At 36.7% G+C, this 25,694-nt stretch overlaps 1 protein-coding gene across 15 annotated transcripts in view; it reads right to left on the bottom strand.

Moving 5' to 3' along the window:
- The window catches only part of LOC115227715 (spectrin alpha chain), a 97,652-nt gene that overhangs the window by 7,578 nt on the left and 64,380 nt on the right, over window positions 1–25,694 (bottom strand). For 7 of the 15 annotated variants that reach the window (XM_029798469.2, XM_036500628.1, XM_036500631.1 and 4 more), the window contains 19 exons: window positions 23,519–23,667; window positions 21,691–21,880; window positions 21,059–21,162; window positions 17,291–17,453; window positions 13,405–13,489; window positions 12,910–13,094; window positions 12,287–12,391; window positions 9,264–9,373; window positions 9,068–9,166; window positions 8,853–8,973; window positions 8,611–8,732; window positions 7,970–8,102; window positions 6,700–6,798; window positions 6,254–6,413; window positions 3,381–3,457; window positions 3,107–3,243; window positions 860–1,049; window positions 527–706; window positions 46–158 (listed from right to left, as the gene is read on the bottom strand). In XM_029798469.2, the coding sequence (XP_029654329.1) occupies window positions 46–158; window positions 527–706; window positions 860–1,049; window positions 3,107–3,243; window positions 3,381–3,457; window positions 6,254–6,413; window positions 6,700–6,798; window positions 7,970–8,102; window positions 8,611–8,732; window positions 8,853–8,973; window positions 9,068–9,166; window positions 9,264–9,373; window positions 12,287–12,391; window positions 12,910–13,094; window positions 13,405–13,489; window positions 17,291–17,453; window positions 21,059–21,162; window positions 21,691–21,880; window positions 23,519–23,667 (2,522 nt within the window). Of the gene's footprint in view, window positions 1–45; window positions 159–526; window positions 707–859; window positions 1,050–3,106; window positions 3,244–3,380; window positions 3,458–6,253; window positions 6,414–6,699; window positions 6,799–7,969; window positions 8,103–8,610; window positions 8,733–8,852; window positions 8,974–9,067; window positions 9,167–9,263; window positions 9,374–12,286; window positions 12,392–12,909; window positions 13,095–13,404; window positions 13,490–15,588; window positions 15,625–17,290; window positions 17,454–21,058; window positions 21,163–21,690; window positions 21,881–23,518; window positions 23,668–25,694 lie in introns of all 15 variants that reach the window. The other 8 variants (XM_036500621.1, XM_036500626.1, XM_036500625.1 and 5 more) reach the window with 3 other exon arrangements.

Below are 25,694 nucleotides of genomic sequence, written 5' to 3'. Positions count from 1 at the left end.
TAATATAGAAGTGGAATTATTACTCAGCAGCAGATGAATACAGACCTTGTCTCAGTCAGCCAAGAATGGAAAGCATTAGCAGCTTGAGCAAATTGTTTACGAAGTTGATCATTCTCTTCTTGTCTTTGTTGTTCTCGGTTCAGCTCACCATCACGTTCCTGTAAACAAGTTATAGAACAATGAATTTGATAAACATATGTGATGGTGTGAAACAAAATTGATAAACATCAGACAGCACTTAACCCTTTCGTTACCAACCCAGCTGAAACCGGCTTTGGCTCTGTGTACAAATGTCTTGTTTTCATGAGTTTTGAATTAAAATCTTCCACTAAACTTTAGTCACAATTTATGTTCCCAACACTAGCTTAATGATAACTAAATAATTTTACTAAATTCTTTGTTATATTTAAAGTAACTGAAAGAAACACAGAGCATCTCAAAATAAATACAGTAACGAAAGGGTTAAAGACAACAAGGTCTAATACACCACAGAACAAAAATAAATATGTGACTAGAAATACTGTACCTTAATGATTTTCTGTAGGTTTCTCCAAGTGTCTTCCAATGCATCCATGTTGAACCATGTATAAGGGTTAGGGCCAACATTAAAACTCTTTATTTGTTTGTCCAGACTGGCGAGTTGGTTAAAATCAGCCTGAGCAGCACTTAATGATGCTTTGAATTGGTCATGTGCTTCCCTCAGGGCCTACACAAATAGCAATTTGTCAAACATATAGAAATACATATTACCATACAACTAAATGAATTTTACGGCACTAATAAACTCAAGTTTAAAGATCATATTAAATTATTCTCAAATCATTCATAACAGGAAGAAAATCTGGCTAGCTATATTTACCTTAATTTCTTCTACTGAATTACACCTGACAGGATCAGTGAGATCTTCTTCAGCATTCTCAAACCAACTGTTAAAAGCTGAAGCCTTCTTAGCGAAATTAAGGTAGAGGTCTTCAATTTTGCGGTACTGCTCTTGGAGTTTCAACAACCTTTGTTTACGGGATTCAGAATCATCCAAAAGTTTCTTCCATCTGAAAAGGACAACATAAAGGAAATTTATAAATCTACCGACTCGATTTAATCAATTACAAATATTTGAGACTTCAATAAAAGAAGGTTAAGCTGAAGGGGTAAGAGACAATTCGTCGTGAGTTGGGACCATAACTTTTGACTGTCTAACCCACTTAGTTCTAAGCAGAGACTATGGATGAAATAATTAATTGCTATAAGCAATATCAGGTTCATGGAACTGATAACTATTTTGTTGGCTTGCAGCAGTGAATTACCTGCAAAACAGCAATGTCCTATCCAGTGAAAGATTTTAATTTCTTATTCACATAATGCAAAAGAGAACCAGAACTGAACACTGGCCATAGCTTTTTGACTTGAAAATACCATTTAAGTGTGTGTGGGGGGGGGGCATTATAAATATTTGTTTGCTCAGAGTTTAGTTATTTAAAAAGTAGATTTCCACTATCAACAAACTTTAGAATATCAAGTGAAAGGAGTACTGGCAGTAGATGAAGAGGTGAGCGGCAACAAACAGGGAAATATAATCTAAAGTAATGAAAAATTAACAAAATAAAATGTTTTAATAACATAATTTATATGATTAGAAGGATACAGTGATTACATAGATGTTTCCAAATATAACTGACAGAGTAAAGAATCTCTCAGTGATTTAAAATAACAGTTGTTTAGCTCCCAAGTCAGCTCTTATCCAGCTATGACCATCCTGTCTTTTTTGGACACTGTATTTCCCTTTTTAAAGACAATAGAGATAGACCTGATGCATGTTTGTCTGCTATTTCTAGCAGGTCAAAGCAACTGTATACAGGGCCTCTCATCAGTTTGATGCTGATACCACTGAGACCTTAATAATAACCTAATTATTCCATTATATCATATTTTAGTCAACTTTTTACAAACAATTGCAGCCAAAGAATTCACACAATTTTAGACTTCATAGAAAGCCCTTCACATTCATATATCTCTCTATATATAAACGGCAGTTTGTCTGTGCGTTTTCTGTATGTCTGTTTTCTCGTACCCTCACTCTGACCACGGCTTTCAACCGATTCTGATGAAACTTGACACACACATAGCCCAATGTCATAATTCAAAACTAACGCAGCGAAAATTTTGAAAAGTTCCCCCAGTTCTGAAAAAAATCGATAAATTCGACATGGGGTCGAGAATCAGAAACCCAAACCACAGACCGTCTAGGGGACGCAACTCCACCTTTTTTAACTCAAAAAAAATTTACCATAATTTTTTTTCCCATTTTTTGCTATTTTTTGGCTATAACTCTAAAAATGCTTTATAGTTATTTCCCTTACAAACCTGAGCAACGCCGGGCGATACTGCTAGTATATATATATATATATATATATATATAATATATATATATACACACACACACACACACACACACACACAAGAAACAGTAATGCCAGGGGTGTAACCAGCCCACTTATACATACCTTTCCTTCATTGGACACTAAACTCTACTTGCGAAGACTTGTTGAGGCAAGTGAAATTGAAATCAAATTCGATGACTAGCATCCGTGCTAGTGGAGCACTAAGAGTACCATACGAGTGTGATCGTTGCCAGAGCAACAAGCTGGCCTCCGTGCCGATGGCACTTAAAAAACACCACTCTAGCGTGATTGTTACCTGCGTTGCCTACTGGCACTTGTACTGGTGGCACGTGAAAAAACATTCAAGCAGGGTCATTGCCAGTGCCGCTGGGCTGGCTCCTGAGCAGGTGGCACATAAAAAGCAACATTTGAGCGTGGCCGTTGCCAGTACCGCCTGACTGGCCCTCGTGCCGGTGGCACATAAAAGCACCCACTACACTCTTGGAGTGGCTGGCGTTAGGAAGGGCATCCAGCTGTAGAAACTCTGCCAGATCAGATTGGAGTCTGGCGCAGCCATCTGGTTCATCAGACCTCAGTCAAATTGTCCAACCCATGCTAGCATACATTAAGCGATGATGATCTACATTTGGGTCCAGGTACACCACACTTCCCCAGCAATAACAAGTACATAACAGTAACTATAATCAATGAAGAAGTAAATATCCTACCGTGCAATTACATCATTGTAGCGTTTCTCAATGGCCGGAGTCTGAGCATGATTGGATGCAATAAGCTGTTCTTTTAAGGCGGTGATAGTATGAATACCTTCTTTCTCAAAAGCCTGTAGTCCAGCATCGAAAGTTTCCTGCAAAAAGTATTAATGAAACTATTATTTATGACCATCATCATAATCATTATCATTATTATTATTATCAAAAGTAGGTTTTTGAAGCCACAAAATACATTTTATGATAAATTGAGTATGTTGATGTAACTATTTACCTGCTTGGTCAACAGGGTCTGTACAGAGGAAAGGTCACGGCCATAGTCATCTGAGCGAACTTGGGTTTCTTTGTCCGCTGAAATTAGAAAAAATAATTTATCACCATTAGTTCTATAATTCGTAAAGCATCACTCGTTATCAATACGCATTACTTCCCCATTCATCTTTATAGATGGATTGAGGCCATGCTGAGGCACCTTCAAGTATTTTAGTCAGTTATATCTACAACAGTACTTTGGTCTTTTTCTATTAATCTCATTGACCTGCATGTGAAGGGACACAAATGAGGCAGAACTGCTAACAAGAAGATATTTTTGTTCGACTTCATGAGTTTTCATTCTGTGCTCACACTCACAATGAGCAATTCAGTTTTTGTTCACAAAATTTCACTTGCAATGTTTTCATTAACCCAATGCTATAGTAGGGGACACTTGCACAAGACTACAATGGGACCGAACCCAGAACTATGTGGGTGTGAAGCAAACTTCTTAATTACACTGTCGTATCCATTTCCATCTGTACATTTCAATTCTGTCTTCACTGGTTCTTCTAATCTGGCCTTTGGAGGAGAGTACCTGTGGCGTTTGCAGGCATTCCTAACCTGTTGACATCAATCTGATTGAAAGTTAGAAATTATGAAGGAAATATGAAGCAGGGAGAGAATTCCAGAGATAGAGTTTGGAGTTGGGAATAAGAGGAATGATTAAAGCAAGAAGGCCAAGTGTGTTGGTTGGAAATAGCTGTTGTAGATAATGAGGGAAGAATGAGAGACAGAATAGTTATTTTAAGTTCACCTGTCAATCAAATTATCTTCTCTTGGAGGAGGGCTTAATGGTTTTGTAGGAAGGGAAGTGTCAGTGGTGACTCAGCGTCAGCAACTAATCGCAGCTGAAATATTTTCTCATTCTGAAGGAGGGTGTGCTGTTTGTGATGTTATGTCAATGTTATAAACATAGGGTTACCAAGACAGACAATCAAAGAAAGTGAGGTGAAGTATTTGTATTGACATTGATATTTTTACACTGCCTCTTAAATTTTAGCTCGATATTCTCACTCTCACACACCTTTAATACATGCTTCACACAAAAATAAAGGATCACTGAAGTTCTTCCAAACACTTTAACACCTGCCATTACTGTCTTTTCATTAGCACAAATTAAGTAATGCACCATTTAGAGATGACTTGAATAATTTAGAATATCAATGGGATTCTAATCACAGTTTTCATCACTAATTAAATAAATTAGAACAGTTATTCACTTATTAATTATTCACCTAAATAATTTAGAACAGTTATTCGCAGTTAGTTACTTCATAGCTCAACAGAACTGCTTTTATAATTGTGTTACACCATTTCTATGAATACACTATCATATACAGAGGAGTTTGCAACGTTTGCTACAAGGAACAGCACATAATATAACACTTCTTTAACCAGGAATGTATTGTTACTAATTAAATACAAAACCAGGATTTTTATTGTCACTTATTAAATATTATATAACAAGTAATTGCTACTGTCAGTAATTAATTATATAGCCAATAATCGCTATTGTAACTAATTTGATATTATACAACCAGTAACAGTTATTGTCTCTAATTAAATATTATAAAACCATATTTGCTGGTAGCAGCAGTTATTTTTTTTAACTACAAACTATCAACACTATTTTTTCAGACCTGTATTAATTGCTAATATTAACTTCTTCCTCAGAAGATGATAGAGTAGCAAAAATGGAAGTGCATCAGACCAAAATAACAAGCCTTATAATCACAAGAACCAGCCTTCCTTTTCAGAGCTCCAAACAACTGCTGACTCTACAAAGATCAAGTGAAATTCATAACGTACTACTGACCCCTCATCTAAAACAGTGCAATTTCTACACAAATACAAATCTGAAACCACATCAAAAAAGAAAGTCATCAAGCTTGCTTGCACACTTTCACTTCACTGTCTTTTCTACTACAATATCCCCTATCTCTCAAAGCAAGCTAGTTACATTCCATCTTCACCCAATCTCAACCAACACATCTGCTATTCTCTTTCTGTGTTCCCCTAGACTCTACACTAGCCATTATGTCTAGTTCTTTCTCTACAGAAAGTCATTCCTCCAGAATACTTTCCTTCTATTAGACTGCAATTTACAACCACATAAGCCAAACTTCAACCACATCAATCTCACCAATATCATACAGCTTACAAAAGCATTAGCACAAAAGCTTTCAGTATTTAGTTATGTCTACATTCTGGGCTCATATCATGCCAAGACTGACTTTACTTAACATCATTCAAAAATAAATCACTACTGGTAATGTACATCATCATCATTGTTTACTGTCTGCCTTTCAACCCTGGCATGGGTTGTATGGCTCGACAGGAGTCAGTCAGGTAGAAGACTACACCAGGTTTCTGTCTCTGTTTTGGCATGGTTTTTTTGGCTGGATGCCCTTCCTAATACTAATCACCCCACCAAGTGGACTGAGTGCATTTTACATGGCACCAGCACAGGCAAGGTGTTTTGGGATGGTTTTTACAGTTGGATGCCCTTCCAAATGCCAACCACTTCACAGTGTGGACAGGATGCATTTTATGTGGCATCAGCACCAGCAGGGTTACCAAGCAACTTGCAAGACAAGGAATTCTTGAGAGGGGAGGGGACATTGGAGGAAGTGATCTTGTGTCAGATGATGAAAGGTTAGAGTATGACAGAGAGACAGAAACAAGCATCTTGCTACAGAGGAGGTATTCCTTTTCCTCTAGCCTTATTGGAATGAAATAAATCATTTGCAAGGCATTAATACTCCAGTCAAAAACGTATGTTGATTCCACCCAACCAATATTAGCCAAAACAAAACAAAAATATACACCTACCTATCCAGCTTTCCACAACATCAGTCTTCCAAATAAACTGTAAGAAGGCAGAATTGTCAACCAACCCTGTGTGTCTCTGTGCTGCAGCATTCTCAAGGGAGGCCAACTTTTCTTGGAGACTATTGATACGTTGTTGGATGGCTGGAGCATTGTGATTGTTCTGAAGAGACATTCAATAAAATATTGAATACAAATATCACATGCATCATTTTTTTTATGATATTTAAAACAAAAGTTATCTTATTATTACTCGAAATGCTATCAATTGTTAAAAAAAAAAAAAAAAAAAAACTATAGTTGAAACAATTTTATTCACAAAAACAATTCTGCCTCCAGCAGAAATTATGATATGCAATACAAAACAGGATCTTAATCAGTACAAAAGTGACTCCCTTATTGGAATAAACAAATCAAGATATAAAGAGAAAAATAAAAATAATTCATACCTCATCAATTAAATTCTGCCCCTCTCGTTGAATCTCCATACATCTGTCTTTGTGAACTTGGAAGTCTGTGATAAAAGCCTCATGTTTCTTGAGCAGACCCTACAAACAATATAAGACAAATCCATATAAATATAGAAGCTAAGATAAAATTTGACTAGTATTTTACAAATGACAAATGCATGTAACACTGAATTCTCTCTCTCAATACAAATTCACTAAAACATGTTTAAGAGTCACCATTATTGTTTTAATGTTCACTTCTCAATGCTTGCATGAATTAGACACAATTTGTTGTTGTAAATTTGTTGAGGTTCTTCTTGTCACCAAACCTCAATTGTTTTAAAGTAATATTTCCCTATGGCTGAACACGTTTTCACGTAAGATTGAAAACAAACAGCCACTTGTATGATAGTGATGCTTGTTTACAACCATTGTGTAATGTCAGGACCAGGAGACACAAGCATAAACATATTACACATACCGTGCCCCACTACAAGCTTCTTTCAGTTTCTGTCTAAATTCACTCACAAAGCTTTGGTCAACCTGAAGCTATAGTAGATACTCACTCAAGGTGCCATGCAGTGGGGCTGAACCTAAAACCACACTCTTAGGAAGCAAACTTAACCACAAAGCCATGCCTGCACCTACATTGTTCTATATTATCTTCTGGTCGCAAGTTATTTTTAAATGATTTTTAAATAAGGATCAATTTAAAACTCTAAAAAAAGTGGGAATATTTTTTGTTTTTCTTAATGCCCAAAACCACACCTTCACCATATAAAAAGGTGATTCATTAATACCTCATCCCCACTGTAAGAAATTCTGAGTCAATCAAGTAACTACCATGTCTTCACAGTCATCATCATCGTTTAACATCCGCTTTCCATGCTATCATGGGTCGGACGATTTTGACTGAGGTCTGGCGAACCAGATGGCTGCACCAGGCTCCAATCTTGATTTGGCAGAGTTTCTACAGCTGGATGCCCTTCCGAACGCCAACCACTCCGAGAGTGTAGTGGGTGATTTTTACATGCCACCAGCACGGGGGCCAGTCAGGCGGTACTGGCAACGACCTCGCTCGAATCCTTTTACACATGCCACTAGCACAGGTGCCAGTAAGGTGACATCGGTAACGATAGTAAGGCGACGTCGGTAACGATAGTAAGGTGACGTTGGTAACGATCACAGTAACTTATTTTTCAAATTCTTACTCTTTCCAATCAAAATTTTACTAAAAGAATCACTCTGTACGTTTGTGAAAACAAATTACCTGTACGGCAGCCATAGTGTCACCATAATCTCCACCAGATAACAAATGTAGTTTCTCAGTTATCCAGGCTTCTTCCTCCTCAACATTGGCTGTAAATTGTTGGAATGCATATGATTGTTCTAGTTTCTGACCTCTGCAAAAGAAACAATGATTACTTAGGATATCAAGCGGAAATGCACCACTTTATGTAGCATGAACAATTTAGAGTTAGCTTTTATAAAATAGCAACAATATAAATAGAAACCAGATATTAAGTTAAAAGCAAAGAGAATATATATTTATACAAGAGTACATTATAGCATCAAACAATATTTATCTTATTTAGATAGCATACTAAATCTGTAATACAGACAACAAAATATGAGGGCATGCTACTGAGAGTACCCATGTTGACACCATTGATCTAAAATGGGACTTCCTTGAATTGGTATAGGAAGCAGGCAAAAGACTATTTCCCATCCACCTGCAAGCGACAGCAAAACTTAGTCAACTGGCAATCTAACTAAGAGACTTTCTATAAGTGCTATTCCAGAGGTAAAATTGAGAAGTACCATATAAGAAATGAAATTCAAAATTGACTTTAGCAAAATAGATAATGAAGCCAACGACTATTTCTGCAAAATCCAGAAAAGGCTACAGACCTGTGGACACATAGCTGGTTTAGTTCTTGCCAACTTTGTGCCAAGCCATCAAGACGGGCTTCTATGTCAGCAACATTAATATCGGACTCAGCAATCAGACGTCGGCCAGTTTCCTGGACAAACTGAAAAGAAAAGTATCAAATTGAAGGCAATTTCAAATCTAAAATAATAATGATCCCAAAAGATACAAAGAAAATATATAAAGCACCCATGAAATGTCAACTGGAATATAAAGATATTACCTGGATGGCTGGTTCATGACTATTCAGCTCAGCTTCAAGTCGTTTGTGTTTTTTCCTCAAGTTTTGAACCCCAGTTAAATCACGGCCATAGTCAGTAGAATTTACAAGAATTTTCTTTTCTCTAGAATGGAAAATGGTTTTTGTTAAGTTTCTTCCAAATTCCAACAATAATAACTATAATTTCTGTCAAAAATAGAAATTAAGAATTAACATACTTAATCCAAGCCTCTTCATCATCAATATCTCTCATGAACTGGTGCCTGGTGTTAGACTCACTGAGCCTAACACGGCGTTGTTCAGCAAGCTCTTTAATTCTGAAATGAAAAAAAAAAAGGAGAAAAGATGAAAGGATATTTTTTAAAACAAGGTAACTAAACAATTTAAGGTTTAGTCTATTAAAAGCATTATTACCTTTCGTATCTTTCATTAATTGTCTTCTTACGTTCGGCAATACTGTCAACATCCCAGACCCCAGCTTCTAAAAACTGGTCAGCTTGAGTGTTCAAATCTTTGATACGATCCTAAATTGAAAAAAAATTTAATAGAATCATTTGCAATCTTTACATTCTTTTTTTTTTTTTAATATAATTTTGTAACTAAAGGTACTACTGTCAATTAACTAGAACTTCAATGTACATCTGGTACTTGTTTTTTTATTGACCACTGAACGAAGAAAAGCAATGTGAAATCCTGAATACGAAATTTCTCAGCTATACAATAAATTATAGAAGAGAAGGGTGATTGGAGATGAGAAATTTTAACGGCATTAATTTTCGATAATCACATCAAAACAAATAATAAATCTAACCCTAAAATCCTCAGAACTAGTAGACTCTCTAAACCTATTCCCCCTTCCATCAATTCTGTTATGAAATATCCCTCACAACCTATACTTCATCCTAGTTTCACTTTACTAGTTTCACTCTTTGGACTGAACCATGCGGAGGCATGAGTCAATCATATAAATTTCATTACTCAGTCTAATATTTACTTTATTACTCTACTAGCAGTATCGCTCAGCGTTGCTCGGGTTTGTAAGGGAAATAACTATATAAGCATTTTTTAGAGATGTAAAGTATAATAGCCATCTCAATATGGCTAACCACAAAGGGGGTGGGGTGTTACTGTAGCTTTTAACATTCTGAGATTTAATAATAAATTTTTAGAGAGTTACTTCCCTTATATATGCCAAAAATGCATTAAAAATGGGAAAAATTGATGGTAAATTTCTTTTTAAATCATAGACTCATCGTAGACGAGCGCTAATAATACCCAGAAGGGCTCGATATGAATCACGACTATAAGATACCCGGTTTTGGTTAAACTGCACCGCAAAATGTGGGAGTAGTTAGGAATCTAAATCGTAGGAGACAGACAGCACACAACCTCACTTTTATATATAAAGATTAAATGGCTACGTCATCTTTTTCTGTAAAGGGACGCAACTCGGCATACTGATTACAGTCATAAATACAGACACATGACAAAGCTTCCTGTAGTTTCCATCTATTAACTTCCACTTTCAAGAAACAGGTGAACCCAAGGCTTTAAAAGAAAAAACTTTCCCAAGGTACTCTGGAACCAATTCTTTAGTCTCGAAAACGATTTCCACCTCCAATTAGTGACCTGAACACATTAACCCAATCCACCTTATTTAATTACCCCTATTCCCAATCTGAAAAATCTATCTCACTGTTTCCAAAGCAGTCATTAATAAAATAAGCCACAAAACTAGATAGAACCTCTTTATATTTCTGTATATAGAGATAATATAGCAAATGAACAGCATGCCACATAATAATCTAAACAGGCCAGCTATACTATAATACCATAGGCGGCAAGCTGGCAGAAACGTTAGCACGCCGGATGAAATGCGTAGCCGTATTTCGTCTGCCATTACCTTCTGAGTTCAAATTCCGCTGAGGTCGCCTTTCATCCTTTCAGGGTCAATAAATTAAGTACCAGTTACGCAATGGAGTCGATATAATCGACATAATCCGTTTGTCTGTCCTTGTTTGTCCCCTCTGTGTTGTTTAGCCCCTTGTGGGTAGTAAAGAAATATATACTATAATACCATATGTTTCAGTATTTTGTCAGCTTTTCTATGGGGCCTCATGTCTTGAAAACTCAACTCCCCACTTCTTGCTACATCTTTCTATCTCCCTCTCCTAATCGTATACATATTTTCATTCAACTTTCTCAAACAGTTTTCATTACACATAACAGTGCAGTTGTCTTTTCTACGTTCCTCAGTTGATATACTTAATGTACAGTCAATCACTCAGCACATTTGTATCTTTTATACAGTTTAACATTACATATTCAACAATTCAGTCTCACCACATTTCTCTCCAGGCTCTCGGAACTTCCCTATTTAATGCCTATGTCTCACATCAATCCAATATCCATCTTCTTAAATACAATAAGAATTAATATCATATAATAGACAAATAAATCTCTTTCTATATAAACGGCAGTTTGTCTGTCTGCGTGTCTGTTAGGTTGTACCCTCACCCTGACCACGGCTTTCAACCGATTCTGATGAAACTTGACACACACATAGCCCAATGTCATAATTCAAAACTAACGCAGCGAAAATTTTGAAAAGTTCCCACAGTTCTGAAAAAAATCGATAAATTTGACATGGGGTCGAGAATCAGAAACACAAACCACAGACTGTCTAGGGGACGCAACTCGACCTTTTTAACTCAACTCCATCAATATCCAGCTATTCCTGGTACAGACTGTCATGGGGACGCAACTCGACCTTTTTAACTCTCAACTTGGCGAAGGCAAAATACCAGGGGATGAAAATGGTAATATTGCCATCGATTCCATTTGTACCATTGTTAAAACGCCTTCTGATCTCAGAGATGCAGTGTTCCCAGATCTACAAGTTAATTATCAGAATATGGATTGGATTGACCAAAGGGCTATTCTGGCCCCGAGGAATAAAACTGTTCACCATATTAATGATGAAATGCTAAAAATCATTCCTGGGGATGTCTATGTATATATAAGTCTATCGATACAACTCCTGACCCAGAGGACGTCATCAACTATCCAATAGAGGTACTCAATTCCTTTGAGCCCCCCGGACTACCACCACACATTCTCAAACTTAAAGTTGGTGCCCCTATAATGCTCATTAGAAATTTGGTTCCCCCAAAACAATGCAATGGCACACGTTCGATCGTTAAGTCCTTATCTCCCACCGTAAATTTATATCAATATTTGCCTGAATAATCATCATAATTCAGTGCAATCATTAACACTACTTTCAAGCAATTCAGCCCCGAGCATCGCCGGGCAATTCTGCTAGTATTATATAATAGACAGATGTGTATCCTTTAGAAAATAATCTGGACATTTGAGGAAATTATGCAAGTTTGTAATAGATAATATTCTAGTTCATATGAAAATGCATTACTTACCTCATGAGCACCAACATCAGCTTCAAGAAGTTGATGTTTCTTAAGCAGATTCTGGATAGAAGCCAAATCTTTGCCATAGTCTTCAGACGCCAACATTTGTTCCACCTATGGAATATAGCAAAAGTTGACAAACAGTGTCCCAAACAACAGAGAAAACGAAGTCTAGAAAGAATATGAGAAATGTTGATGATAAACTGGATGGAAGCACTCCGTCGGTTACGACGACGAGGGTTCCGGTTGATCCGAATCAACAGAACAGCCTGCTCGTGAAATTAACGTGGCTGAGCACTCCACAGACACATGTACCCTTAACGTAGTTCTCGGGGATATTCAGCGTGACACAGAAAGTGACAAGGCCGGCCCTTTGAAATACAGGTACAACAGAAACAGGAAGTAAGAGTGAGAGAAAGTTGTGGTGAAAGAGTACAGCAGGGATCACCACCATCCCCTGCCAGAGCCTCGTGGAGCTTTTTAGGTGTTTTCGCTCAATAAACACTCACAACGCCCAGTCTGGGAATCGAAACCGCAATCCTACGACTGCGAGTCCGCTGCCCTAACCACTGGGCCATTGCGCCTCCACTGATGATAAACTATTTGTTTGGAGAAAGAAATGATAGTCGTACCTCACCCAACCAGAAATCAATATCCTTAACGCCGGCATTGTAAGACTGTTGCTTGTTGGCTTCCTTCAGTTTTTCGCTTTTCTCAGTTGATTTTGTAACAAGAGACTCCCACTGATGTGAGAGACTTTCAAGTCGGGCTTGTACTGCATCTTCTGAACCAGCACATTGGGAACGATCAATCAAGTCTACATGAAGAACAAGATCATACGCGTAGTTATATGACCCCAGGCAGAAAATCAACAGTTATTGTCAATGTAATGTGCATAACAGTTTCTATGGTGTCAATTTTGAGAATACATTTGTATTCCACATAGATAAACACACTAAGCAAACAGAATGCTCAGTTAATCCAAAAATAAAGAGGATTAACTAACAAGAAAATAAAGAGGATTAACAAGTTCCAATCACAATGCAAATTTACTTCATCATCATACACACATTTTCTCAAAGAAATAGAAACACCAGGAATTACCCATTGAATTCCTGGACACTTACTGTTACCTGTTGATAATAAGGCCTGTAATCGGTCAGCATTGGCAGCCAGTTCAGCTTCAAAAGCTTGATGTTTCTGATGTTTGCTCTGAGAAGAATAAATATATCAAATTCGTGTCATATACAGTTCTCTAAAATTACAGCCAACAATATCTTTAGGCTATATTTTACACACCTTCATTCATTCTTGTTAGCATTAGAGGATACGTTTGAAAACTTAGCTGTTTGCATAAATTGTTTTGAATACCTGAATTTACAAGGTATTCTTTGTTATAAAATACTCCACAATGGAGCTTCATTTAGATTAAGGGCAGACAAAAACAGAAAGCAACATCAGTGGCAAAGTTTAGAGTCAACAGCTTAGAACAACAATAACTGAATTATTATAAATATATATATTAGAGATTAAAGTCTCAACAATCATTCTGTATTAACTACTTAGAAATGAAACTTCAAAACATTTGAAGAAAATAGCTTTATTCAGTGTTTTCTAATATCTTTTCAACTACATCAAGAATCAATGGTAATTTCCACTCCTTCAGCTACAAAAGTATGTGGATTATCCAATGTGGATTATGCAATGTGTCATCCATAATGAACAAAAATGACTTTTTCTTAGTCTCATACAAAAAACAGCTATTTAACAGTAATTGATATTAAAGAGGAAAGTAGAAGGCATTTAATATAAAATCCATAATTAATGGCATTTTAAGAAATAATATAAGGTATGAAAATTTACAAGATGCACACAACAAGAGCAATAAACAGAAACTGAAATGCAATGCCAGTTGATTGTTATCTGTCAATGCATTGACTAATACAAGAAACCAGGTTTAAATACAGGTGACCAAGTTCTGTTAGATATTTTAGAATGAAATTCCTTCTAAATACTATATATTAATTATGATTAAATTAGACCCAATAACTCAAATTCTTTTCAAAAGTATAGGATTGAAAAGAAAAAAGATAGGAAGTGTTTTTTCCATCAAATTTTTAGAATATTGCTACTTCTCTAATGAAGCTTGCTTCATCAACCTTGCATGAGGACTTTATTTATGGCAGCTTCAAGAATATTTAGCATACGTATAGACTAATAAAATCTGGTAGTAAAGTTAGAGTTAATGAGACTTAACTAAAAAAGCATTCAAATGCTCTCTGTATATTCAAAAGATGCAGTTTTCTACAACGGAAAACCAAGTTTTATCATCAATGATGGCAATCAGTTTGTTGTAGAAATAATCAAGGAGTTAATTGTGGACTAATAATTTTTTTTATTATCCTTTTTGCTGTCAATATTGGTAAAACATTAATTCTATCACTTCAAATGCAATGCACACAAACGGACAAAATACAATTTGGTTAGTTGATTCAAATTTAACATTAAATGAAATCCCTGAGAGATCGCAATGTTTCATATAAAGAAGGGAGCAGGCTCATGCAGTCGGAGAGAGAGAGAGGAAAGCAAAAGATATGAATTCTGTATTAAGTAAAACTGAAAAGGTTAATTTGAAAGGTTTTCTGTCTCTACTAGTCAAGATAAAAAAGATGCTGTCACTGAGGAACTATAATGATAAAAGATGAGGAGGCGATGTTGTTTCATAACTGACACGTCTGATAAGCTTTAATGCTTAAAACAAGGCAAAATTAACTTATTCTGCTCCAGTAGGGATCAGTTCAATGAGGGGAACCAGTAAAAGAGTCAAGTTGAATAATACAATAGTTGCAACAGCTCATATTTTGAATGTGACACACACATTACATAGGGTTTAAGAGGTGAAAATAATTCAGTTGTAAGAGTAGCTAAGTAGCTAAACATCATCAATAGAGTTGGGATGATCTTTTAGTTATATTGTGGGGAATTCGTTTTTAACCATTCGAGTCACTTGCCAATCGGGTACAATTCCAAGAGCTCTGAAGTTGTTTATTAGTAGTTTAGCTATGATAGTAACATAGATAAAGCATATACAGTAAGGTTCTGTAGACTCAGAACCAAGACAAATGGCTTGCCATAAACATTTCTGTAAGAATTGGGACAGTTAAAACATGGAAGCAACAGCACTGCAAACATTCACATTAATGGAAATGAGGTTGGAAAGAACGAGAGAAACAAGCAGGAGAAGAGAAAGGAAAGGGACGGGTATGAAAATGAAGAAGGGGAGAGAACCCAGAGGTCAGGTCAACTTGTACCTCCTGTACCCAGCTGTTTCTCTCCACATTCAACTCCTGCAATGGTCAGATGGAAAGAAACACCTCATGAAATAATTTTCACGGAAAGGATCAGATTAAATAGAATAACAAGACAAAGAACTGAAAAGAAAGACAGATAGATAGAAAGAGAAGAGAAAGTAGAAAACAAAAGCAACCAGAGAACAGCAATGAAAATGACAATTCACTGCAACATTTGTGACAAATGATTAAGCAGAGAGCAAGTGAGAGCCAACAGAACATTCAATGTGTACATGTTCTCAGACAGATTCATTCAGTAAGAAATAGAATTTAGAGACTAATTTCCAGTCAATCTTTCAACTTCAGGTTTTCAGCAAATGTTACATGAACAAATTTTTTGAAAAATTTTCAGTTCAAACTAAAGCTAAATCAGTTTCACATTCTTATTAATCAATTCTCTTAGATAAGGAATCTCTTTTAATAATAATGAAATTATTGTATACAGTGCTCAGGTGCACCACAACTTGTCAAAAAGTGCATATAAAGCATATGCAGTAATGTACAAATGTCTGGAAAGCGAACAATGCATGAGTCAGATACATGCTTGCATGTGTATGGAGGGGAGAAAATCAGGTGTAGCGTTGGCGAATTTCAGAAAGCATGGAAGCTTTGAAGGATGCAGTGCTCCGACAACTGATGCCGGCAGTTTGTTCCATGCTTCAGCAACTCTCAGCGTGAAAAAATCTTTCCGAAAATCATGGGAGCTGTGCTGTTTTCTGACTTTGTAAATATGTTCTAAGTATCCAAGACATGAGATTAAGAGATTAAGCTTAAAAAGTAAAATCATTATGCTTTATTGTATAAAAGAGCATGAATAAACTAAGAGAGTGCATATAGAGTATATGCAGTAATGTACAAATGTCTGGAAAGCGAACAATGCATGAGTCAGATACATGCTTGCATGTGTATGGAGGGGAGAAAATCAGGAGTAGCGTTGGCGAATTTCAGAAAGCATGGAAGTTTTGAAGGATACAGTGCTCCGACAACTAACAACTGATGCCGGCAGTTTGTTCCATGCTTCAGCAACTCTCAGCGTGAAAAGATGTTTCCTAAAGTCATGGGAGCTGTGCTGTTTTGTGGTTAAGTATGCTTCCCAACCACACAGTTGTAAGTTCAGTTCCACAGTGCGACACCTTGAGCAAATGTCTTTTACTATAGCCTCAGATCAAAAAAAGGCTTGTAAATAAATATGATAGATGGAAACTGAAAGAAGCTCGATGTATATATGTGTATATGCATATAGTGTATGTATACTTGTCTATTTGTCTTGACATCATGTGAGAATTGTAAAATGATTATTATTGTTACACAAACAGTGTTCTTCATTTCCAATATTCTGCAAGAACATGTCTAGCCATGAGGAACCTTGCCTGGAAACAGGTAAGGATTGGCAACAGGAAAGGTAGAAAGTCTGGCTCAACAACACTCCATCCAACCCAGCATAGAAAAGTGGACATTAAAACAATGACGATTTTTTTTTTGCCACTAATTAACAACTAAACACCATCTCTGACACCAGTTACGTTCTAAACAGAAAAATATCCACGATTTCACTATCAACAGAGAATGAAATAATTATATTGAGCAAAATAAGCAAATAAATAAAATAAAAAAAGATACAGCCTAGTTAATGTACAGGATGACAGAATATTTAATACCTTACCTGAATGTTAGATGGGTCTCGGTAAGATTCATCACATGCAATCTGGATCTTCTCTTGAAGCCAGTTCTCCATTTCATCAGCATCACGTGAGAATTGTTGGAGGGACTGTGCTTCACCAAGTTTGGAACGGTTTTCAATGAGAGCTTCTTTCAATTTAGCCCATCTACATAAAAAGAAAAATAGTTTGTGAAAAAAAAAAAGAAAAACAGCCTTCTGAAATGGAGAAACATTTTGACAAACCTAATATCAAATTGGCTATCACACAACAAATTCTTGTAGGACCTTTCAGACAGTGTGCATGTGCAAGCACACACACACACACAGGGCTTCCCAGTTTCCATTTATCAATTCCTCTTTCAAGGGACTGTTCAACTAAAATCTACATTAGAAGTCACTTGCTGCATTGAGACTGAAATCCAGAACCATACAGTCATAATATATCTCTGCATGCATAACCTATATTTTTGATTGGCAATATCCATATCAATTTTAAATCCTTTCTTTCATGCTGACATGGATTGGATAGGTTATCACAGTTCAAATCAGTTCTCATTTGAAAATACTTCCACTGCAAATTAGATTAGCTAGACAACAAAAACTACCAACTACTTCTTGGGAGCCATCAGAATATCATCATCATCATCGTTTAACATCCGCTTTCCATGCTAGCATGGGTTGGACGATTTGACTGAGGACTGTCGAACCAGATGGCTGCACCAGGCTCCAATCTGATCTGGCAGAGTTTCTACAGCTTGATGCCCTTCCTAACATCACCCACTCCAAGAGTGTAGTGGGTGCTTTTACGTGCCACTGGCATGAGAGCCGGTCAGGCAGTACTGGCAACGGCCACACTCAAGTGGTGTTTTTTATGTGCCACCTGCACAGGAGCCAGTCCAGCAGCACTGGCAACGACCTCACTTCAATGTTTTTCACGTGCCAGTAAGGCGACGTTGGTAACGATCATGTTTGAATGGTGCTTTTTACGTGCCACCGGCACAGAAGCCAGTCAGCTGCTCTGGCAGCAATCACACTCAGATGGTGCTCTTAGCACTCCACTGGCACGGGTGCCTGTCATTGAATTTGCAAATTTGATTTGATTTCAATTTCATTTGCCTCAACAGGTCTTCGCAAGCAGAGTTTAGTGTTCAATGAAGGAAAGGTACACATAAGTGGACTGGTTACACCTCTGGCATAGGCCACGGGTTATGGCCTCACTTGGCTTGCCAGGTCTTCTCATGCACTGCATATTTCCAAAGGTCTTGGTCACTAGTCATTGCTTCAGTGAGGCCTAATGTTCGAAGATTGTGCTTCACCAAGGAATTCTTACCTGCTCCCTTTCTGCATCAAGTATGAACATTTACTGGGGACAGTGGGATTCTCTCTTCTGCCTTACAAACTAAAACCTTAGTTTAGCTAAGTTTACTTTGAGGCCTCTTGATTCTAGTTTTTGTTTCCAAGTTAATTTTCTCTCTAAATCTTTGACTAATTCAGCTAAGAGAACTAAGTCAATGACAAACAAAAGCTCCCACAGACTTAAACTCATCTGTATAGTAGATGCTGACAATGCTTATGACAGCCTTTTGAAATGAAATAATTACAAACTATCTATGTTAATGTATGAATTTATTCATCTTTGTTGCAATAGAGCACAAATGAGCAAGAGACAAAAGCTGCATGCAAAAGGAATCAGATATAGTATATCACAATTGTTACTGGTACAAGCATGTGATAAGTGCTCAAAGTAAATTAAACCTGTGGAAGCAGCAGAAAAAGAAGACTCAGAACAAAATGGTGATTATTGATGTTGTATCACACAAAGGAAACAATAAAGGATCATCATGATTGGCAACACATGATGTTAAAAACCTGTTTACCCAAGCAGGCAGAGTAAAACACAGATTAAATGGATAGGAGAGGCTGGGATATATATCTATATCCAAGCTCCTGGCCCAAATCTCTATCTGCTCTTCTGCTTGCCCCATAAACCAGTTGAACCATCTCTTTTAACATCAAACATGAAGATGCCAACAGGGTGTCTCATCATGTTACTTGAATATCAAGTGTTTGCATCAAATCTATTGATATCTGGTGCAAACCCCATTTGCCTACTATCACTTCACAGCCTTCACTCTTACCACCATCATCTCAAAATTCCGCTACCCATGCTCATCACCAGCTAACATTACCCCCCTTTCTATATGCTAACCACTATTTCCTCTCCTTAAATCACCTATTACTGATATACCTCATCTATTCCTAACATTAACCATTTCTACAACTATCCATCAATCATTCTAGCAGCTGCAAACATATAGCTGTCTTTAATCTCTCCATTCACTCTATGTCATTAATACTTCGCTAGTTACGTCACCCATTTCTCCTCTTCCACTCTACCGTCCTAATCTATCTGTTCCCTCTTCATGCTAGACAATATTCTAGCCGTTGTTCTCTCTTTTAAGTTCTCTATTAGTCATACTGTCCTAAACAAACAGAGACAATATAAAGCAGAGAGGAACTCCTTTTGTCTTACAAGGTAAAATGTAACCTTATTAATGCTGGTGTCACAATAAAATACACCCAATAGTCTATAATCTTGTCAAGAGTGCTGGTATTACTATAAAATGCACCCAGTACACTTTGTAAAATGGTTAGTGCTAGGAAGGATGTCTAAGTACAAACCATGCCAAAAGAAAACATGCTAGGAAGATATATACTCCAACCACACCTAGGAGGGTAGTAACTGCAAATAAGAACTAACTTGGAATGTGGCAATCCAGCCAACCCCTAACAACATGGAATGCAGATATAAGACAATAATGATGAGCAAAACAAGAAAACTGTCAGCGGAGTAAACTTTGAAATTGTAACACTTGTTACTATAAAGTGATATAAAGTGATTTTTTCCTAAGACTAGGTTCTAATTTAATCTACCAGTTTATAAATTCATGGTAGGCAGAAAATCAGCAGTAGTTATGGTAAAAATTTAAAAACAATTAAAAATACAATCAAATTAATCTCAAGGTTCACTAGATGCAGTCTAAAATAGATATTCTTTTATCATTTTAACTTGTTTCAGTCATTTGACTGCAGCCATGCTGGAGCACCACCTTTAGTTGAACAAATCAACCCCAGGACTTATTCTTTGGAAGCCTAGTACTTATTCTATCAGTCTCTTTTGCCAAACTGCTAAGTTACGGGGACGTAAGCACATCAACATCAGTTGTCAAGCAATGACGGTAGGGGACAAGCAGACACACAATACATTGTGGTAATTTTACCTAAGTCTAGTACATCAACATCATCATCGTTTAACGTCCGTTCTCCATGCTAGCATGGGTTGGACGGTTCGACCGAGGATCTGGGAAGCCAGATGGCTGCACCAGGCTCCAGTCTGATCTGGCAGTGTTTCTACAGCTGGATGCCCTTCCTGACGCCAACCACTCCGTGAGTGTAGTGGGTGCTTTTTACGTGCCACCTGCACAGGTGCCAGGCGAGGCTGGGTACGGCCACGATCGGATTGGTGCATTTTACGTGCCACCAGCATCGGCCAAATTACTGATATTTTATCAGAAGTTGAAACAGTAAATTCTACTTTAATGATTTGTATCTAGAAACATTGTACACAAAACTTGTATATAATGAAATATCTTTCCTGAAACTTGGGGGGCACCAAATTTCCACCTTTACAATACATAGAGATGTTTAAATTTTTTAATCCAATCCCTAAAAGCAAAATAATAAAAAATAAAAATAAAAAAACAATCTCACCTGTCCAGAACTTGGTCTCTCTTATCTGTAATAGCATCACTGTCATAATGTTGACCAGAAGTGAGTTGTTGGGCAAAGGCCTCAAGTGTTTGTATTTTCTCTTGCTATATATCAATAAAAAAAGAGTATGTGTCAGAAAGATAGTTTAATGTACATTGAAAATATCCTTTTTAAAAAATCATTTTCTATCAAGCACTTTAGTGGTTAACAATGAATGGAAGCACTCCGTCGGTTACGACGACGAGGGTTCCAGTTGATTCAAATCAACGGAACAGCCTGCTCGTGAAATTAACGTGTAAGTGGCTGAGCACTCCACAGACACATGTACCCTTAACGTAGTTCTCGGGGATATTCAGCGTGACACAGAGAGTGACAAGGCCGGCCCCTTGAAATAAAGGTACAACAGAAACAGGAAATAAGAGTGAGAGAAAGTTGTGGTGAAAGAGTACAGCAGGGATCACCACCATCCCCTGCCGGAGCCTCGTGGAGCTTTAGGTGTTTTCGCTCAATAAACACTCACAACGCCCGGTCTGGGAATCGAAACCGCAATCCTATGACCGCGAGTCCGCTGCCCTAACCATTGGGCCATTGCGCCTCCACAGTGGTAAACAACATCAATGAAAGAATGATACCTGAGAGTTAATAGCGCGATCGAAATCTTCATGTTTCTTGATAAGTGACTCCACATTGTCCCCATCGACTGTATCACCAGCAAGGAAAGCCTCACGAGAAGCCATCCATGCTTCAGCTTGTTCACAGTCACGGTAAAACAATTGGAGTTCAAGGCATTGATCTAACTTCATGCGGCGAGCAATCCAAGCACTTTAAAGAGGAAATAAACAGAGATTTGGTAAGATTAGACTGTATTTCATAAATCTCAACTCTACAAGATTTCAAGCATACATTAGGAACTTTCAAAAATAGAAAACATTTTGTAAATTATTAGAATAAATCTCCAGATGCAGGAAACAAGTGGATGGTCGAAGGTCTAGATTCTTCGTTCAGATGTCATAACTACCTACAATATTATCTCAATGCCATATCTTGCAACTGTAGCGTGGCAGTTTCAGCCATTTTGAAATATGATTATAGCGATTTCTAATATCTTCACTATTTGAAAGGCAAGGCAGAAATGATCTCGTTTGAGGTTACAGCCATCTTTGGCCAACTTGTTCCTGTTGTAAACACTAACCTGATTTGTTGACACGTGACGCGATTTGTCTCCACTTATTTTCGCGCCACTGTCCCGAAACAACCAATCACGGCCTTTGGTTAAGATTCCATTTCTGAGGCTCGTTTGAGCCACCCAACTGGTATATAAAGGAGTGTTTTCAGACACTTTTGGTCTTTGGTTCCAGTCCTTGTAAGGACTAACTTCAGACCACAGCGCTACACGATTGTTCCTGCTACAACTAGCGACGACGCTAATGTACACTCACCACAGAAAGCCTACTATCTTCGCCGTCGCCACCATCATGTACCAACTTCGAGTCGCTTCCAACGTCTTCGCCACACGAACAGTAAACCAAATTCCATTATATATTCTATGTTCTGTACCCTTCTATACCAAACACATTCACTCTGATTGTTCTGTCACACACACGAACACACAGACACAAACACGTGTTGCATACGCACACACGTGTTAACGCTTACAAACTCCTAACGTTGACACGGTTGTAAAATAAATAAAATTTATCTCTCCACAGCAAGACTTGTCGTCAATTCACTTATGTTCTGTTGTTACTGCAGGTATTTATGGCTTGTAATAATTTGTTAAGAATATGACCACGTGCGTTCATATTTCTTACACAACTATTTCCTACATTAATCCAACTTTGATCTTTTGATACGTCTCTGCTTTCGTCTTTAAATAATTTACCTTCAAGCAGCAGCTTTTAAACTTGCCACAAATTTTGGCAAGTTTGAATATATTTAAATGCCCTTTTTAACCTGGCTTATGTGTAATACAAATAATTACAGATGATTAGATTATCTAATTGTTAACTGTTGTCCCTTATATGAGAAATGAACAGAATAATCTTGTTATTTCTTAGAATTAAAAATACAAAACATTTGCTCTTCAGACTAAAGCATGTTTGTTCTGAAAGATACTAAGAAAAAAGTTATTAACTTCCTCACGCTTTATACTGATATAGATACTGAATTTGGGCAATTCCCAAGTGATTAAAACCACCTACTTTGAGGTCACATGGTGCTATATAGTGTTAATTTCAATAGGGCAATATTTTGATTTCTATAGCCAATAAGTGTAAGTAAGGCACATTGCTATCCCAGTCAACCATATAAAGAGATACTAACTCTTCCAACAGTTAAGGGACAAACATTAAGAACTGCATCTTAATATAATAATACAATATAAGAACTTCCCAATTCATGATTAGGAAAAACAGATGAAATCTTAAAATCAAATTTTTATGGAAGACAAATTCCACTTACTGCTCTAATGCCTCACGAGATTTAGCTAAATCTTCCAACTTCTGTTGTACTTCAGGGCTGGCATAATGTTGATTTTGAAGTAATTGCTGACCAAGCATTTCAAATGCTTGGAAAGTACCAGCACGGGCGTCTATCTCAGTTCGATGTTCCTGAAGTAGAGTGAAAATTAATATTAACCGAAGTAAAAAAAAAAAAGGGCTAACTCCTTGAACTATATGTATAAACTGTAGAAGTAGCAAGAAACTGACTTTCTCATTTAAGAATGTTACAAAAATAAAAAAGTAAAATAAAATTAGCATGAAAACCAAATGCACTGTAAATAATTCAGTCTAATCAAGATTAATGTTAAATGAAAATAAACATGTTGGTTCAATTTAAAAGAAAAACACAAACATTATGATTATTAAATTTTTTTTTTCCCCCACTTTTTATGAAGTGTAGATCTTCATAAAAACTGCTGAAAACAATCTGGCAATGTATTTTAGTAGTTAAGCAAAAGTGATTAAATTAAATCAAATATTAAAGATATTACTGTGTAAGTATCTGCATTTCTTGAAAATGCTAAATGTTCTTGTAAGATATCAAAATTATACAGACACTATTTGTAATATAGAAATTTGAAGAAAACTCTCTTATTCAGCTTTTTAAACATTTTAGAGAATTTAAACCTATTAATACTGAATATTCTATCTATCCATAGTGATATGGTACAGTAGTCAGACCAAAATTATTGATACAAGCATAAATTGTACATTAAAAAAAGGGCAGAGGTAATATACTAACAAAATACTGTAGTTCAATATCTTGTATACCCTAAATTATAAACAGGAAATGTGTATATTTAAACTCCCAACAAGCAAGAAAACTGATTTAGAAACAGCTGTTCCTAGGGAAAGCTAAATTTAGGCCAGTATTAATTGAAACCAAAATAAATGGAAGTGAAAGCATCATGCATTATCACCAAACACACATAAAAAGTGCAGACTAACATGTGTCTGGTTGAAAAAAGTCCAAATGAAGAAGACAAGGTTAGAGTGGCTGGCTAAACTACTGGACGTTCCCAGGCAACTGAACAAAACACAAGACAACATAAACAAGGTTTAGGATAAACCAAACAGAAATGTAGAAATAAAAATTTAGGAAAAAGGAGTAACCATAAGTAATGGAAAACCATTATAATCTTTTCTACTCTAGGCACAAGGCCCGAAATTTTTGGGGAGGGAGCCAGTCGATTAGATTGACCCCAGTACACAACTGGTACTTAATTTATGGACCCCAAAAGGATGAAAGGCAAAGTCGACCTCGGCGGAATTTGAACTCAGAACGTAAAGACAGACGAAATACCGCTAAGCATTTTGCTCAGCATGCTAACACTTCTGCCAGCTCGCCGCCTTTCCATTATAATAGAAGCAGAACTGATTGCATCCAAGAACATCCCATATTTTATTTGGGAGAAATAATTTTAGCACTAAAACCAACATTTGAATAAATACCAAAAACAATAAATAATAATCCAATAAATGGAATCCTCTTCCATTCGAGTGCACATGCACCAACTGTTGAGATATAATGGGTCACTAACTGAAATACATGCATTCATTTAGAGGATAACTGGATTAAAGAATAGATAATTAACAAGCAAGCAAAGCAAAAATCCTGATTTTCTTAAATTTTCTTTTGTAAGAATTTTGTCCCTTCCCTTCATTGTGCACCCCAAATGATTGCACAAAACAGGGGCAGTAAACAAGTGGTTATAAAAGAAACATAGTAAATAATTTGCAACTAAGAAATAAAATTATACAACTTAAACTAAAATAAAAAAACTGAAAGAATTAAACAAGTTTATTTCCGAGTTGTGGACCTTTTCTTTTTGTATGCCTTCATTCACTAGGAGTACTCGTCCATTCTCATAGAATCATCCAAAACTACAGCAATTCACGAATATCTTGAGACAAACACAATCGTTATAAGAGGAAATCAGATCACAATGAAATTGATAATTCTAGATTATCATTTAATGAAATAGGCAATGGCTTGAATATTGAGAATGTAAGGAAAGAAAGGATTGTTAGAAATATAACTGAAAGCTGTAAATGATGTGTAATTATTGTGGAGACAGATTACTGTTGCAATATAGACTGTCTAGCTTCTCATCAAATAAACATTGCAGTGATTT

The sequence above is a fragment of the Octopus sinensis genome, linkage group LG2 (genome assembly GCF_006345805.1).
Source record: "Octopus sinensis linkage group LG2, ASM634580v1, whole genome shotgun sequence".
NCBI classification, from domain to species: Eukaryota; Metazoa; Mollusca; class Cephalopoda; order Octopoda; family Octopodidae; genus Octopus; species Octopus sinensis.
This window is presented reverse-complemented; position numbering and strand designations above follow the sequence as displayed.